Source organism: Mesitornis unicolor, unplaced genomic scaffold (assembly GCF_000695765.1).
Source record: "Mesitornis unicolor isolate BGI_N332 unplaced genomic scaffold, ASM69576v1 scaffold54227, whole genome shotgun sequence".
In the NCBI taxonomy this organism is placed as follows: Eukaryota; Metazoa; Chordata; class Aves; order Mesitornithiformes; family Mesitornithidae; genus Mesitornis; species Mesitornis unicolor.
The window spans coordinates 34,489-52,289 of NW_010195445.1; the positions used below are offsets into that span (position 1 = coordinate 34,489).

Here is a 17,801-nt window from a genome sequence, read left to right on the forward strand (position 1 = left end):
ATTTCTCAGAATTGTTCCATATAAATTAATAGGTTCTTGGTAATGCAGCTTTGCATTAAAAAATGTTCACCCCAGAGTTTACAAACCCATTTATTTAAAGTATTTTGTTAGGATCAGCAGATTATTTCTAATGAGATAAACGATCATCTATGATCAACCCAGCTGGAATTAATGAAACAAATTGTGGTTGTAATGACAGAAGAAACAGACGGGGAACCTAAGATGACCTTGGATATCTTCAGATCAATTAGTTACTCTATACCACTCTTGTACAATTGTTTGAGGATGGAATTAGGGTATGTTTTATTAGGTTGCTATGAACTCTTGAACCAATGGACTTTCTCTTCCTTCTGATCAGAATAAAAATGCTCCATAACCAGTACAGACTAAGGGGGAGAAAACCTCCATTTTGTGCCTACGTATTGTTAAAAATGAAAGATCACATTTATCAAAAGACATTTATCTTCCGGTCTAGGAATGTCAGGAGGAAAATATGAAATCAAGGGACTATTATTAGAGATACAAGGCATTGAAACAGGATCGTAAACACAGATTAAGGCAGATGCCATGATTAGATTAAAGTCACTGTTTACCTTGGCAGGTACTCTGAATTCCCCATATTCCTTCAGGAGTTCCTGAGTTTCTTCTGCTGATTCCCCTGTGGAGTTGTGAGTGGAGAGGTAATATTCGCCTGTTTCTTGGATCCAGTCTAAGGCCTGTGAATGTCAAAAACAACCAAAGGAAATACAAAACAAAAAATAGTCTTTGTATTTCAATAACTAATCCTCTGATAAAAAAAAAATATCCTAAACAAAGGATGTTAAATCCATTGGGACTTAATACTGTGTATATTAAAACACTTTCTAGGAACACATAAAAAGAATACAGTAATCAAAGCAGGTGAGAGAGGATACAAAAGGATGTTTCCTATGAGAAAAAGGAATGTAGGGAATTCTACCTATATAGAGATAAAACTGCAAGCAGGGAAAGTAGTTTTCTCATTCAGTAATAGCTCAACAAAACAAGCTTGCTCACATTTATTTTCAAACAAATGAACAAATCCTGGCAAAAATACTGAGTTTTGTTGTTGGACTTTGGCATTTTCTTAAATTGTTTTAAAAAATCTACATTTGCCATGTTTTCAAAAGTTTTTAAATACAACTTGAGATTGCAACAGGAACCCCATACAGAGGCATTACAGGGATACAAGAAATATTTACACACTGCCAGGAGAGAAAGTCAAAGTACACTTACCTGTTTGGCACTGCGCTCAAAGACAACGTATTGTTGGCACTGATCTAATCTTCGCTTCTTCAGGGTCCAGAAGTGAAGGACCCGATTCTCCCTTTGCAGCAGCTCGCTTAGAATGGCTGTGGGGCAAAGGAAAATGTCTGCAAGATTAGTGATTCTGGGAGTGCATACAGAAATAACTCATAAAAATCTGCATTTACTCACTCTGTCTGTACCCAATTCCAAAGAGCAGAGCCCCTGATACTGTACTTCTTAAAAGCAAGCATTGATTCAAAGGGGCTGCTTATAAAAAAGAAAACCCAAACCTAAACAAAAACCCAAACAAACGAAAACCCACAACACAAAAAAAGTGCAGTTGGAGAGCTATCTGGTAAAGCAGAAGATGCTAGAACAGAGTTCGGGATTTAACCCACTAAATACACTGGGGTATATGATTTCAAGTCCTTTTGTTCTATTGCTTATTTCAGGGGTCTGGTACTGGTTGACATAGAAGTTGCCCTTTTACTACCTTGTCTGTTGCCCTGACCACAGGCTACCGAGCACTTGGCACCAAGGCCTGCTGTTCCATGCAGAACTCTGCTCACAACCGAATTTAATTCAGACCTGAGCCCCCATGTCAGGTATTACATACCTGGTAGGGTTTCTTGCACACCTGTAGTGCCTGACAACTTCCCCTGTGCTCCCTGTGCAGTACAATTTTGGGTTGAGGCCTGGTATTGGACCTCTACACTGTTTTCTGTGTGAAGGGGAAGTGGCAGACCCCCAGGAAGAGACTGGCAGGAGACCTGCTGCTCCTTTGAGTCTAGGACATACGTGTTTTCCTTCAAAACACGAGTGCTTGGCCAGACTGTTTCAACATGTTAAAAAGGTGTGATTTCAGTCTTTAATAAGTACCGTGGGTTTAACTGAAAACTTCACACACAGAGAGTACAAGAGATTTACACTATACTAACATAAACCTTAGTTTCTAATTAACCTGAGCTAAGTCCTGTGTAGCTGGCAGCAGCGTGGCTCATCCCAGCTATGCCTGGGTATGAAGCTCAGGTAGCAACCTCGGCAGTGAGGCATGGTCCCCTCCTGCCTCATCCTCAAAGCAGAGAATCCGCTAGAGGGGGCTTAGGCACACGCAGCTGCACTTTTTTATATTAAAACATTGAGTTTGGCTTCTCAACCACTTACAGGGATTTACGGTCATCTACAGCGCCTGTTAATAACCATTCTCACCATAAGCCCTTTCAGAATGCACTGCTATTCATTGCTTATGTATCCACTCCGGTGGCAGTAAACCAGTTTGAAAGTATCCCTCCCCACGCACAAGTGTGACACAGATTACAGTCAAAAAAATTGTAACACTGAAGTTAATTGCAAAATCTAGCCCAGTCCCTGCTGAGGACAGCAGCAACTTTGTCTGAAGAACTTGAAGCTTGTCATGGGTGCTCTAGATCAGGTCTCTGCATAAACAGTTTATGCCAAATAAAACTAATTCTTTTCTGTGTCAATGACTTTGCTTTGGAAGCACAATAAGTATCCTACTAAATGTTGCTTTTATCCCGAACTAAAGTGTTCACTTCAAATATTTTCTGTCAACAGTCACCAAACATAAGAATTACACATTTAGCCTAGAAAAAGACTAATGTACAAGCTGATGTTTATATAAGTGAGTTGTTGTGAACAAGCTCAGTGAGGAACACTCACAAGCTTATGTCAGACGCATATTGAAGGGCTTGCTGAGTCTGGGTTTAATTATTTTTCCCATGATTTTCAACTGTAGGGAACAAAAGTCCACAACAACAAGAGGCATTTGACACATTAGCGGAGGAAAGTTGAGGAAAGTCGTGCTAACATTGAAGAACTCATATCAAAAGAAAGAAAGGAAAATAATCCCTTCAGTAGCACCATTTTCCTCTTCTGTGTATAACCAAAGTGCCCATCCTTCCCACATATATGATGATTGCACTGCTTCTAATCTGTCTTTCTGCATCTTGTAAGAAAGCCAATAATAATAAGAAAGATGGTTTATTTCTGCAGAATCACTTTGCTCATTCTTATCAGTACCTGGCAGCACCAGCTAGGCATAGATTAACAACTGTTTAATTAAGCAGAGGGGTGGAAACATTTCAAACATCTCTGATGTAGCATCTGATTGTGAACAGTCCTCTTTTGACCAAAGGAAAGTTAACTACAGGCAGATACTTTTGCTGGCGATTGTCTGATGTGGTAGGACATCAAACAGGATTCCAGGGACAAAAAAATAGCAGATGCATCCTAGGGACAAACAAGCCTGGGGTTCTTTTTTTTTTCTAGTGCTCAGCGGCAACAGGATGCATCTAAACCTTGTATTTGATATATGTTTATTTGTTTGTGTATTTTTAGATGTTAAAGCAAAAGGTGCCTTCTCAGCATGTTCACAAACTTTAGGATGACCACACAGCAGAGGGGGAAGCAAACAAACCCTTCAACGCTTCAGTGCACCAACCTTTCACTTGTTGCTCAGGCCCCCTTGTATGGCTTGCTACTCCAGGCATGCTGACATTGTTCCTGTGGATGTACTTGAGGAATACCTCAGCGTTCCTTCGTGCCAGTGTACAGGCCTAAGGAAAACAGCCCCCGCCAAAAAGAATCAGTAAAGATGAGCAAAGAAAGCAAAGGGTACTCAAGGGAGTTCTCTGCTTATTTTGCAGGAGGAAGTTCTCTTTTATCTGGGAACATGAGAGCTTCAGCTAAGAGTCCATAAACTCAGACAATAAATTAACAGCCTCATAAATGTATTAAAACATGAGTCATTTTGAATATGGTGGCTGACTATATATTAAGGCAAATTAATGACAGTAATAAAACAACTAGCAGTAAAGAGCTAGTACATCACACATTTTCAATCTAACCAAAGCTAACCCATCTCTCAAGGCAAGTACATATTGTTTCAAAAAATGTACAATCTAGAGGCATAATTTCTTAAGCCTTGCCCGCAAGTGTAGTTTCATGTTGTATATCAGTTTTAGTGGAAGGTGGGAGGCTGGCTGTCAGTTGACTTGTCAGCCCGTCAGCTCCACCGTTCTTACAAAGCAGCACCTGGAAGGCAGGAGGAAATCTGTATCTCCATCCTGGTGCTGCCCTGCAGAGACACAACAGTTGTTGGTAGTTCTTCAGTTATTGGCTTGGAGGAGAGAATTTGAAATGCTGGGTGGTTTGTATAGGCCAACAACAAATTGCTGTATAATACCTGTCATTTATAATGCTCATCATATGCAATTTTGAGACATTGAACCAGCACAACACTGAAAATCTTGCAACTACAATGCAAATACCTCCCAATTAGTCCTGATGACATCACTCTGAGATATGTATTGATGATAATGCTTATTACCCCCACTGTACAAGTGTGAAACTGGCCTAGGGTTTATACAGTCAACCAGTAGCTGAGCTGGAATTACACCTCAGAGCCTCCTCTCAAATTCACCAACACTGCTCTAAATTGACTACTTAATGGGAAATTTTCCTGATTTATTAGAGAACTAAAATGAGACCTTGAGAAAAGCCTCCTTCTGTTCCAGATGTTTGCTGATCAGAGGGATGACATGGTCTATCTCAGCTGCCGGTCCAAGTTTATCTCGACCTCCACACCAGTCTTCATCCCGTCTGTACTCTTGCTCCAGACTCTCTAATACGCTGCACACCTGGAACATGCCCATAGCACAATTCAGTTATCCACAACCATAATCAGGAGGAACACATCCAGTAAAAGTTTATGACCAATGACATTTCAAATCTAAATATTTTTGGCTATGAGCCATGGCATGAAGGATAACTAGGTATGAAACAGGCCTTGGACAGAATGATCGAGCAGTTCTTCTTACCTATAGGGATCTCTACCGTTTGGGATGCAATGCATCTGGTTTAAGGGTGATAAATCCTTCTTCTCTTCCAATGTATAATAGGGTGAAGCTCAAAAGGTTGAATTAAGGCAGGGGTCAGTCTGGCCCCTGTAGATCATTGAGGAAACAATCCTTATTCTGGAAGGATGCTTTAGATGTGTTTAAATCCCACTGAAGTCAAGGGACTTAGCACATACTTAAAGAAAAACACATGCTTAAATACTTTCCTGAAACAAAGTCTGAACCTGGAACTAATTCTCTTCAGCTGCATATTAGTTGCTCCCCATACAGCTTTTGTAGACTGATAGAAAGCAATAGACATTAAATCAGCATTGCAACCTAGGTAGATGCAGGTGGTTCAAACGTACAGGGCTTACAGAAGTATCTTCTGTCTTGGTAGAATAATGGGAACAAGGTAAATAAACCAACAGAGTCTGAAAACTGTGTGTGCAGTCGCCTCGGACAAGGCTGAGTCTTCTGCATTGCAGATTCTGAGAATACTCTCAGTGGCCTATGCAGACACTGAAAAACTGCAAAAGTCTTCCAGTACATTTGGAACTTTCCTCTTCTTTCCCAGAGGGCTCTTCCTACACACTCCACTGCTGAGATTACTCAGGATCCAGTCAGTTATTGCTTGGGGTCCAGCTAACCACATTCTTCCTTTTCTCATTCACTCCTGCAACTTTTATATGAAAACAGTTATAAATCAGAGGACCCCACATGATTAAGAGCATAGTCTGGAAGAGACTCCAGCATCACCCATCAATACTTCCGAATACATCAAACTCCATTTTAAAACTGGTGAGCTGAGGTGAACTGATTAACTTATCCTGCTGCCAGGCTGTTCAAGGACCTTATGCATTTGACAATCTGAAATCATCTTCTTGCTTGGATGCAAACCAGCATTCAACCTCAAACACTCACTGGAGAGTGAGTGCCTCATGTGTTATCTAGGCACAGAAAAGCATTTCTATTTTACTTCTTGAAAGCTTTGGCATTCCATTGGGCTTTGGTGACCTCAAAAAATGAAAGTAGATGGACTGCCTGGACTACATCCTTCCAGAAAAGATGGTCCCTGCACATGCAATATCATCTTTCTGTTAAGACAATGAGAGAAATTAATATAAAGTGGGCTGTCAGTGAAGTTAGAGAGAAACTGAGCTATTTGAAAGCCAGTGCTCCACCAGTTATATAAAAAACACAGTATGCTTGGGAAATACAGGCATGAAAAAGTTTGGCTGGTTGTGACAGCCTCTCCACACTTTTAGCTGCTTTTTCTAGATACTTGGAGAATTCACGATGTAGTAAATTACTTAACCCACTGCCATCCAGTCAGGGAGCAGACCATTAAGGACTGTAGTTCAGTCGTGCAGCCCAAGAGAAGACGACAAACTACTTGCAACAGTGAGTGCATGGGGATTCAAAGACTGAATAATCTTTGCCTTAAACATATGCTGAATAAACACAACTGATGAATAAACTGGTGGGCACTGCAGTATGCCTGTCTGTGACTTGGAAAGAGGACGAGAAACTGAATTGATAAATTACTGGCTATGCATATTTTGGCCAGCACATTTGACTGTCTAAAGCACTAATGAATCCCTTAATGGTTTTCAGTTCTCACAATCCTCCACCAGCAGTAATTCATTTCAATTTTGAATGCATGAGGGACTGTAAATCTGTTTGAAACTCTTCACAGTGAAAGACTTTCCTTATGAGGAATGAATTTATCTTTAACAAACTTAAAAATGGATTAAACAAATAACACCAAAAAGCAGCCTGAGAATCATCTACAGCCTCATTATAAGTTGCTCTGAAAAACTTCCCATGTCTGGTTCTCTAATTGAGGAACTAACTGTGTGATAACAACAGAAAATTGGAAATGGAAATCACTGCTGCCTTTTGTGTAAAACCACAGGTCCCTGCAATGTCCATGCTAACACAAACTGCCTGGCTGCAGTAAATTACACCAGGCAAGGCTATTCAAGTATCCACACTATGACACTAATTCTCACCGACTACGATATAAATGGCACCTGTTTGTGCAAGGGATGAATAATCCCACCATACCAGCAGCCAACTGGAATGGGTTTTGCAATTCATGGACACCTGGAATGAAATAAAGTTGTGTCAACTGCTGTAATTATCTGTGTTGCAGATAGATTTAAGAGAAATCCCTTCATATCTTGGCTTCTTTTTTAGCGTGGTGATGTTTAACTGCTAGTGAAACACTGGCTAGTACTGCTCACAAAGTAACAAGTAATTAATTGTAAGCAGTTCTCAAGGAAAAGCAGATTTATATTCCTCAAAACTCTGATATGATGAAAAACTGAAACTAAAATGGTGGGGTTTCAGAAATTCTTCCCATTGGAAAGGGGATAAGTAAGAAGATACCTTCAAGAATCACATTGCTTCACTGAAAACATTAAGATTAAAGTTACTGCAAACTGCTGGTTTTTTTTTCCTTGGTTGGTTTGAGTTTACAATACTTGTCAGAGAAACAGTTTTGACTAGTTCAAACTTTGGTTTCCATGTGTGGCTTAGCACTGCTATGCTGATGGAGCAAGTGTCCTTTCAGTTAATTTTGCCAGCGCTGTGGGATTGGCAGAAGACCCTTTGCGCTCAGGGTAAGAGTAGAAAATCCACATCTACCAGCGCTGCTACATCGCAGAGTGTGCTCACATTGGTGTTTACCAGCTGGGAGTCACCTGAGGGCTCAACACTGGCCCTATTCAGGTGACACAAAGGTTTACATGCACCCAATAAAAATGTGTGGATGAAGACATGCAAACATATGTAAAAAGACAAAAGGCAGATTTAAGGACAAGCAGGGCTCAAGTGAAGTCACATTGTTCCCACTTTTAGGATTACCCAAGGAGAAGGGAGAAAAATGAGCACTGCTCCTTAGTGGTATTACCAGAGCAGGTATTTGGAACATTTCAATACCCTGGAAGAGTGGAGAGATTGCACCACTGATCCTGGTGAGAGGCAGGACCTTCACACTACACACTGGGAGCTAAATCCCAGGCTGTAGCAATATGCCATGGCACAGATACGACGCTGTTCAGCTCACCTGCTCAGAGGTTTTATAGAAGGCCACCGAGGCATTGACAAGTTTGAGCCTGTCCTCCATCTTCAGCATCAGCTGCTGCCAGTGCAGGGCCACCTTTTCAGCACACTCTCTGATAGCATCGGCATCGTAATGCCCAGCCTGCAGCAACACTTCGGCTTTCTGCTGGACCTGCAGGGCACTCTGGTGTGTCTTCTGTAAGGAAGTGGCATGAAAGAGGGACTGTGTATGAGGGGAGGAAAGAGAGGTTGTACAGATGTGCCAGACATATGGTAGAAAGGTGGAGCGAGGTGTGAGCATGGAGATGCGAGAGAGTGAAACATTTGAGAGAGTTATCTTCAATTAACAGTTTCTTTCTGCAAAGCATTTTAGTTTCAATTATTCACACACATTTGTAACACATTATTAAAGCTTGGGACAAGCGAGCACTGGCTAAGATGGGTTAGCTCCACTGATCAGCTACTGCCCAGGGTGGTGTTTCTGGTGGATCAATTTCGACAACTCCGTGTAGGCAGCCACTGTGCTGAGCTCCCACCCAGCCTGTACTCAGTGCTGACTGCATCCCACACAGTTTGCAGATACAAAAGCAAACACCAAAGAGTTGGCAAACTATGGGCCTAATCACCCTAGTTTGACTCTTGCCAGTCAGTTTGCTGGCATTTGCTGCTTTACTCATGTGTGTAATTGTCCTGTCCGTGGGATACAAAGCACCAACTCCAGAAGACATGAAGATGCCTTACTAAATGGCACAAATTATATCACAAATATCAGCCCCGACAAGATACGTTTCTGAAATGCAGTTCACTCACATTAGAGCTACACTATGCTACCTTTAAGGGCAGAACTGGGGAGAAGTCAAGCCATTTTCTCCACTGTTCTCCAGTTTACTCAGTAACCACTTTAGGGGCAGGACCAAACCAGCTCCTCTCAGAGTAACAAAGTGGTGGTTACAACTTCCTCTGTGGGTTCCTGAGAGAAAAATAGCCCCAAGCCCTTCACAGCCTCCTGAGTAACTGTGTACAGGCATGGTTTAGTCACATATTTGATTTTAATCTTCTGAACAGAAGCCCTAAAATCTCCCAAAGACTCCTCTGTTCTGCATCCCATTTGTAACTGCTGCTGACAAATTCTCATGTGATACTTATATGATCTAATCCTTGAACCTGGAAAGAAGCTTGAAATCATCTGGTAATACACTGATGAATAATGCAATGTAGAGAAAGCTATCAGCAAAAAAAAAAAAAAAAAAAAAGGATTAATACTTGGCAGAAACATTTAGGAAGATGTTCAAGAACAACTGGTTAAATTTAATATCCAGCTGCTTTACTGATGTTAGAGTCGTAATACTTGTTTTAAATAGACTTTAAAGGATTTAAACTGAAAATCAATTCCACATCTAGAATGCCTTTAGAGAACAGTCTGCCCTGTGTGCTTTGCTGATCTCTTCCCCATATTGAGCTTTAAACACTTTAAATATTTAATCTAGTGCTTTCTCCCTTTGAAAACTTATTTTCCCCTTACTGTGGTGTAACCCTCTTCTCCCTCTGAGATTTGCATTTACCACCAAATACAAGCACTTCCCCAATGGCAGCAAGCTGCGATAACACAGCCAGTGGATGTCTTGTTCCCCACTGCTGTCTGGTGACAGCTGCCAAGATGTGGTCAGCACAGCTTGGTACCTGCCAGCTCACACAGAATTGATAGAAAACTTCATCCTTTTCTCTTAGAAGCTGCAGCAGCTGCTCCTTCCTTAGTGTAAGTGGAGCAGGATCAAAATAGGTCATTAGCTGAGATTTAAACTCTATACTTACTAGGAACACTATAATGTATATTGAAATATTTAACGTTTACCAGAAGACATAAAGACACTTTCCTCCTGCTAATTCAGGCATCTCTTCAGATCTCCATTATGGAAATACTTTTTCATAGTTGAAAGTTTGATTTAGTTTTGGGTTTTTTTCAAGTACATATAAACCACAGAAAGAGATTTTTCCAACTTGTTCTTTGCTCTGTAAAAAGTTAAGAGCATAATCTGGGAAGCATATACCCCATGTTAAGCAGGAACAGGGGAAAGCAGTGGCCCCTCTTTCTTACAATGGGAGCAAGCACACCCTGTGAGTGTAGGGTTTGTTTATAATGACAAAGATACATAAATACTGAGCTTAACTATGAGTCTTGTAGTGCCCTACTCAGGAGAGTCCACAGCCCTCCACTACCTTCTCATCCACAGGAAAGCAGCTCAGAGGAGGTGCTATTCCTCCTGCCATGTCCTGGCCCCATGAGTGAGGCAAACGAATTGACTCACAATTAGTTTTCAAGGGTCAGGTCAAAGATGTGCTACTCCAGGGCAAGCGGGGCAAAAGCTCAGTTTTGAAGGCAATTATTAAAAATCACCCCTCTTGCCTCTTCTTAAAAGTAAAGTTATTTAAGAATGTGAGTTTGAATGAATGTCTCTTCTACTGTCGAGTTGAATGAAACACAGATTTCATATGAGAGCATTAACCAGCAACAAAGATAAATAAATGAACGCTGTGAAATGATCTGCAAATCGCAGATGTGGGAAGAAACTGACTTCACAAACTTTTGTCATTTTCAGATCACTTTGTGAATTTTATTTTTATTTTTTTACCAAAGAAATTATCAGGAGTGTGAGTGCCACTTTCATGAATGGAAAGGCTGATACGTGGCAGCGGAAGAATTAGCTGCAGATGATAAATAATTTATTTAACTATTAGCCTCTGGCTACATTGTGAGTTTAACGCCAAGTTGTTTTCCTAAAGTTTTTACTCTGAGATAGCCATTTGTATGATGTTCACCTGGGAAGGAGAAACAAAGTTCACTTATTCGCGTTACCTCTATGGCCAGCTGAAATTGCTCATGCTCTCGCTGGAGTTGCTCAGCTTCAGAGAGGGAGCTTGCATTGACAAGGCTTGCGTTCAGCATCGATTCACCATTCCGGATCCAGCCAAGCACCTGTAAAGAAAGGATGTGCTTATAGAAAGGCTGCTTCAGTACGCACATTTATGTAGTCACTGACCAGAAAATGCTTCAGCCTGGCTAACAAAAAGGTACTTTGGCCAGTGTGGTCTCAGGCTGAATCATTGGGCAGAAAAAAATCCTAGGATAAGGACTTAATGACATAAAATTTTAGAGGGCAAAGATCTTTGTTGAAGTTATTGCTTGAAGAATTACACTCCCAAAATATTTACGTGGATATTTGGACAGCAAACAGCTTTCATTTCCAAGGTTTGATCACAAAACAAATGTCCCTTTACGCAAATATCCCAGGGCAAAACCACAAAGCTTAATGAGGGAGATTTGAAAGTAAGCATAGAGATCTCTCTATCAAATTTCCAATTGAAATCATGGACCTTGCAATTCCTTTCTGCTCCACTTGCCTGTGTTTCTTAAGTCTGAGCTTAGGGGTTAAAAGGAGGAAGACACAGTTGGTTTCATTTGACACAAAGTTAAGATGCAGTTGGAGTTTCCACCTGCGTGCAAATCTAGGAAGAAATCCCAGGTCTTGCATTTTATATTTAGTCAAGATGTTTTACTTCAGGGATATCCAGATTATTTGTAGACATGCAAGCCACACTGTAATGACTGCAGAATCAAATCTTAAATATACATAATTAACCTATCAAGCCTGTATCTATTCATTTAAGCAGCAACACTTTCTACTATTTTAAGACACGTTTGGGAAATTAGCACCCAGAACACACGTGCAAGTTCTTTGCTGTGTTGTCTCAAAGCCTATTTTCTACCTGTGTGGGTGTCAAATTATTCCAATAAAGCCAGAAAGTTGCCGAATTCAATTCACAGATGCACAAGAAATCCTGACTGCCCAGTCACTGCCCTAAATTTAGCTCATGATTTACAAAGCTCCAAAATTGACTTTGCTGCAATATTCTACATAGTAATTTCCCTTTTGTGCCATCATTTTCACCAAGCGATCCATTAAATTGTCTAAAAGAAATAGGGATTTTCTGTTGTTTGGTTTTCATCCCCACATCATGTGTCACCCTAGTTATAGCCATCCCTGTAGGGCAGGAAAATGAGTTTTCCCTAAGAGAAAGAAAGGGGAGCCATGTACACAGGTATCTGACCCTAATTTGTAGAAAATTACATTCTGCTCAGTACAACAGTGTGGAAGATTTCATTTGTCAGCTTTCCCTCTTTCAGCAGCAGGTGTTATTGTTCCTGTGGGAAATGCAACAAAGATTTACAGGAAAAGAAATCAGGTTATCATATGGCAATCTTTTTGGCTGGCATTTTATATAATCCCTCAGACAAGAAAGCTACATTATTACCTACTACAATGTACCAAAAGTTAACCAGAGAATCACTGCATCTGGGAAAGACTTGAAGTGAGAACATCATAAAGCAAGACCTGCTTTCACATTTTACATACCATGATATATCCTGCCTTGGGCCATTTATATTGTATAGAGTATGTATGCTAAAAATGCAGCAGTTTGGTTGGTTGGTTGGGTTTGGGGGTTTTTTTGTTGTTCTTTGTTTTATTTATTTTTTTTACAACAGCATGATCAGGGCATGACAGGGTCCTCTTTGGAACAGCTTTCATTTGACCTGAAAGTTTCAAAGCCTGCCACAGAGGTTTTGATGCAGATTTCATAGAAATATCTGAGTCTCTATATGGTAGAAGAAACACCGGAAATCTCAGTCTTAAAGCAAAGCAATTGATTAGTGAAAAGCTAATAGGCACAAGGTTGAGTACAACTGAAAGCAGCCAAGTCTCCTCTAGTGTTAATGATACATGTGCATTCCTCTGTACAACTCTCTTGACTCAAAAATATTCAGGTAAAGCAGTTCAGGTCAGGCTGTCATGGACTACATCTTGTCAGCAACGCTTACACCACTATTCTTGACCAAGGCTGCTGTCACCCAAAATTGCACCTCTCCCACCTTCCCACAGAGCGTGGGTTCAGGAGCTCACTGTGGGGCTCCTGCACTCCCCCTTTCAGGCCCAATAGGCACCCAAGCACTAGCAAATTTTGCCTGAAAGAACTCAAATAATGACCCCAATCTACTTCCAGAAGTCTAATGCTCAAATGTCAAGGCCTCGCTTGGAATTACATCAGATTTTTCCATAGTAGTGTTTTTCTCTTACAATTTTTTCCTCTTCTCTAGTGTGTGTGTGTTTACATACAATAAGAAAAAAATTCAGTTGCATACACAAAGTTTCTTAAGCCTAAGTGCAAAACCCAGTCATCTGCAGAGCCTTTCATTGCAGCCCTGGTTTGGAAACAGACTGTGAAATGGTTCGAAGAAAGCAATTACATATTTGTGTCTGGTTTACAAGACTTGCTCACAAATTGACTCCCACTTATATGGTGCTTAATACCTTTTCATTGCAATATGTATAGAAACTGCTAATACAGCACCAGGACACTTTTCTGATAATTTCCTGTATTAATAGATTCATCATTATTTGGCAATGTGCAGCCAGGCCAACAGCAAAAGATGTCCTTAAAAGACATTTCCTACAAATTACAGATTTTATCAACTTTGTAGAAACAGCGATTAAACAATTCTGGAGTTAAATAAATCTCCAAGGACTCTCTTAAAAAGCCTCACTATTTGTTTTATAATGGAGAAGCAGAAATCACAGAATCACAGAATCACAGAACGTTAGGGATTGGAAGGGACCTCAAAAGATCATCCAGTCCAGTCCCCCTGCCGGAGCAGGAATAATACATTGATAACACCTCCGATAAAGCCACTTGCCACTGGAGAACAATTTCACTGTGACATGTGCGTTGTCTAAGAAGGCAACCACCACATTTCTGAAACAACTCCCACCTTTGACTCCAATTTGCTTAAAACTGCTACATAGAGCCATATATACTTCTGTATATGGCTCCTCTGTAATTAAATATTAGTACCAAATTCTTCTAAAATTCATACCCTGAAACTGCCGTCTTCAATGAGCACAGAATCAGATGGTACAGGAAAAATAACAAGTGAGGCACCTCTTGTGCAGCTTTCCTTCAGAAATGAGAGCTCTGTGTGACAGTGTTTCTGTCTGCTGGTTTGGATTAGTCAGAACGCCTTCCTCAATGTTTCTGAAAGAGACTTAAGGTCTTCCTAATGATGCCCATCAAGTTATGTTGAAAAAAAGACTTAAGTTTAAAAGGCAAAATAATGTAAGTGAATCTTCTACATCTCTGAAGCCTTTGCAGCTTCTTTGAGAGGCTCTTGCTACCACAGACACAACCACCAGAAAGGACACCTTCTATCAATCCTAGCCACGTTCAAAACTGTATCAGGTTTCCAGAAGCTCTGCTACATTATACTAGGAAAAAAACAAATACATTCAGTGTCTCTCAAATGGCTACATCCCATCAACATTTGGGAATATTCATTTGGAAGCAAATGTAATGCCAAACAGCAGAAGTGGATGAATAGCAGGCACACAAAAAGGAATACAGTTCAAAACAACATGGGAAATAAGTGTAGTGGGACACTGTGAGGATATCTGGGAGTCAATTAGGGCAAGTTCAACACATTAAAAAAAGAAATAAAACATACAAAGATAAAATATGAGGATAGGGATAGCTGCAAGCACAGTATTAGAGAGCTGGGTTTTCTTAAACTGACCTCCACAATTCTATTCTTCTATTACTTTTACGTAAGCAATCCAAGCTCTGTTGTTTCTATCGGAAATGAGTGGGATCCAGATGAGGGGAAATCAGTCTTAGCCAGGATCTTAATAACAAAGAGTTTGTGAATCACTGATCTATACTATTTCCACTCTAAAGCAGTTCATAGAACATCTCATTTGGAAGCATTCTGCTTTAATGGCCCCAAACTTCGATTCATTGTCTTGGCATTCAATCCCTTGGTTCATATGATACAAAGCAGAAATCCCTGGTAAATGAGACTTAAATAGATAGAGACAGTTAAAAGACTTTGTATTTCCATAAGCCATTATATCAAAATGCAAACACGTGTACATGTAGTAGCCTTGACCAATTTTACTATGTCAGCAGACCTTAACCACAGCTATGGTAAGTGTCCTGCAGCAACTACATCTCAACTGAGTCACAAGAGTGAATTTGGTAATGAGCTCATCCATCATCTCAGATGCACTAAAATGAAAATGAAGAAAATCTGGACCAGACTGGAGATGAACTACAAGCCAAAATCAATATATTTCCCAATTTCACTAAATGGTTGGGAATATGACCCGTCTTCAGGAAACCAAATAGGTAGGGCACAGCTATATTTCAACTTGCCTCTTTGAAAGGGAAACTGCAGCTGTGGTAATTTATAGGTTAATAAGCAAAAAAGTCCATGGTATTCAGCTGAACAAATACAATGATTCTTCACTATTGGTTTGCTGAAAGGTCACCCAGTCCTATAGGCTCTGATGGTCCCAAGCTCTGTTAAGGAAATACTAATTCAAGGCAGCTGTTCTTCTCTCACAGCAAGTATTAGATAGTTCAATCCTAAAACTATATCCTTTGGTTAGATTTTGGTTTGTAAAATAGCTAAGTTTCAGCAGATAATGAGGCAAGTAACATCAGGTACCTGCAGAGAGTGCTGCACTGCCACTGCACAGCTCCAGGCACTGACTGGCACTTCATCCTGGTCGAGCAGGCTAGTGATGCTTGGTCAGATATTGATAACCTGCATTTTTAGCATTTGTGTTACACAGGACTCCTCTCAATTTTCTATCATAAGTTAAAATGGTTCTACTTAATCAAAAATCTACTGCACAAAACTCCAAGCTTAGCTAAGTTGTGTATAAGAAAGTTTGGAAACCTGGAAAAAAGGATACACTTTATAATCATATTAAGGTTGTAGTTATGAGTATCACAGAGTGTCTTTTTTTTGTCACATGAAAGACCAAGCACTCTATGAGCTCTGGAGTTTCACAAGGAGTTGGCCTTCAGTTATCACAAATGCAAAATAACTACATTTTCAAAATAAAAATTTAGGAGAGTTCTGTGCTGTTTTCATTTAGGATTGCAAAATATTCACACTGAAGTGGAATTTGAAAGAAAACATATGCACTAGTGTTGGAGCTGCCAGCTTCTAGCTTGAGAGTTCTCTGAGAATGAAGGATTTTTTTGCCAGCAATGATAGAACAATTCTGATAAAGCATTGTTAAATATTCACTTCTGAAGAAAAAATAACTATGATCATGCGTACCAAGCATTCAGTGTACTCTATTTTTTTATTTTAGTAAGCAAAGAAGCAAATCATTTTCATTAACACCTTGTAGTATTTGGAAAAAAAAAAAAGAAAAAATAAACAACACAACCCTCCCCATGTACTGGTAAGAAGGAAACCTGAATATTCCAGGTGTCTGGAAAAATGTTCCTGGTTTTCCTAATGAAACCAAGACCATTCCATTGAAATCCAGACATACACTGAAGTGTAAAGCCACCTATGGATTAGGAAGTAGGAAGTGTAGCATTACCCTCTGTAGCAAAGGAAAACAAAGAAATGTGAGGCATGCAAATTAAATATCAGAGGAAACCTAGGAAGGCAGAACACCACTGTTTACTTTAGGATGAAATCTGGAAGAAAGGCAATGTAACAACACTAAGATGGCTAAACAAGTCCTAGGATCTAGAGACCACAGACAACTTTTTATCTCACCCAGAATATGTTAAAGATTCCTGCAGGTCAACAGATGTACAGCAATAAATGAGAAGGCAAAACTACTGTAATATCATACTTGGACCTCACAGCTCAGCTGTTTTTTGGTTTGGGGCCAATTCTCCACAACTGCTTAAGTCTGGGTGCCAAATCAAATCAATATATTCCCAGAACACAGGGAGTTTGAGGCAGATTCTCCAGTTGAGAAGTTATGGGGTCAGTTCTGTGTAGACTTCCTGTAACTATTCACAAAGCCAAATATATGCACATTAAAGGGAACAGAGTACTTCATTCTTTGTAAAGGGTTATGCTGCAATCTGTCAGCAAAATACTGTTAAGGAAAGGGGGATTATGATTGCCCATCTAAAGGTACCCAGAAGCTGGTTTAGCAGTTTGATTGTATGGAATGGCTGAAAACCCATTTAAGACCCTCAAGTGACATTAAAAACTCTCACCTGCTTGACTTCAGCCTGTAGGTGCCGGAGCTGTAGGCACTGCTCTAACCTCTTGTGAGTTTGGTCAGCGTTAAGCTCCAGCTCGTGCTGTTTCTCATGAAGGAATTCCAGCAGCTCTTGAACCTGCGTCGCAAGATCAATGTCTTTTTCACAGATCAGCTCAATGCCTGCAACATGCAGAGAGAGATCATTGCACTTACTTGAAATTTCAGCTGTTGACCAAATGTAAGATTCAAATTTTTTGTCACCTGACACATTGATTTGCAACTCTGAGTATTTCTTTCTCACTAAACCCTTTCACATGCAATATTTGGCTTTCCCAGTTTCTTATTCTGCCTCACTACATTTTTCTACAAAGTAGTGTTTCTCTGGTGATAATTGCTCATCTCACCCATCAGCATCTGGCTACTAGGACATGATTTAACCACAGCCTTGCTCAAAAACTTGCATGAATGTTGAATGAAAAAATAAACAGGATAGAAAACCCTCAATTAGTAATTTACAGTATATATACATACTGTA

At 40.1% G+C, this 17,801-nt stretch overlaps 1 protein-coding gene across 1 annotated transcript in view; it reads right to left on the reverse strand.

Annotated features, from left to right (window-relative positions):
• Positions 1-17,446, reverse strand: part of LOC104543473 (kalirin) — a gene marked incomplete at both ends in the record, with an annotated part of 37,072 nt that extends 19,626 nt beyond the window's left edge. The window contains 7 exons of the mRNA XM_010188093.1: positions 594-716; positions 1,255-1,370; positions 3,728-3,842; positions 4,776-4,925; positions 8,197-8,388; positions 11,047-11,166; positions 17,280-17,446. Coding sequence (XP_010186395.1) covers positions 594-716; positions 1,255-1,370; positions 3,728-3,842; positions 4,776-4,925; positions 8,197-8,388; positions 11,047-11,166; positions 17,280-17,446 — 983 coding nt within the window. The remainder of the gene's footprint in view (positions 1-593; positions 717-1,254; positions 1,371-3,727; positions 3,843-4,775; positions 4,926-8,196; positions 8,389-11,046; positions 11,167-17,279) is intronic.
• Between the last annotated feature and the right edge of the window lie 355 nt (positions 17,447-17,801).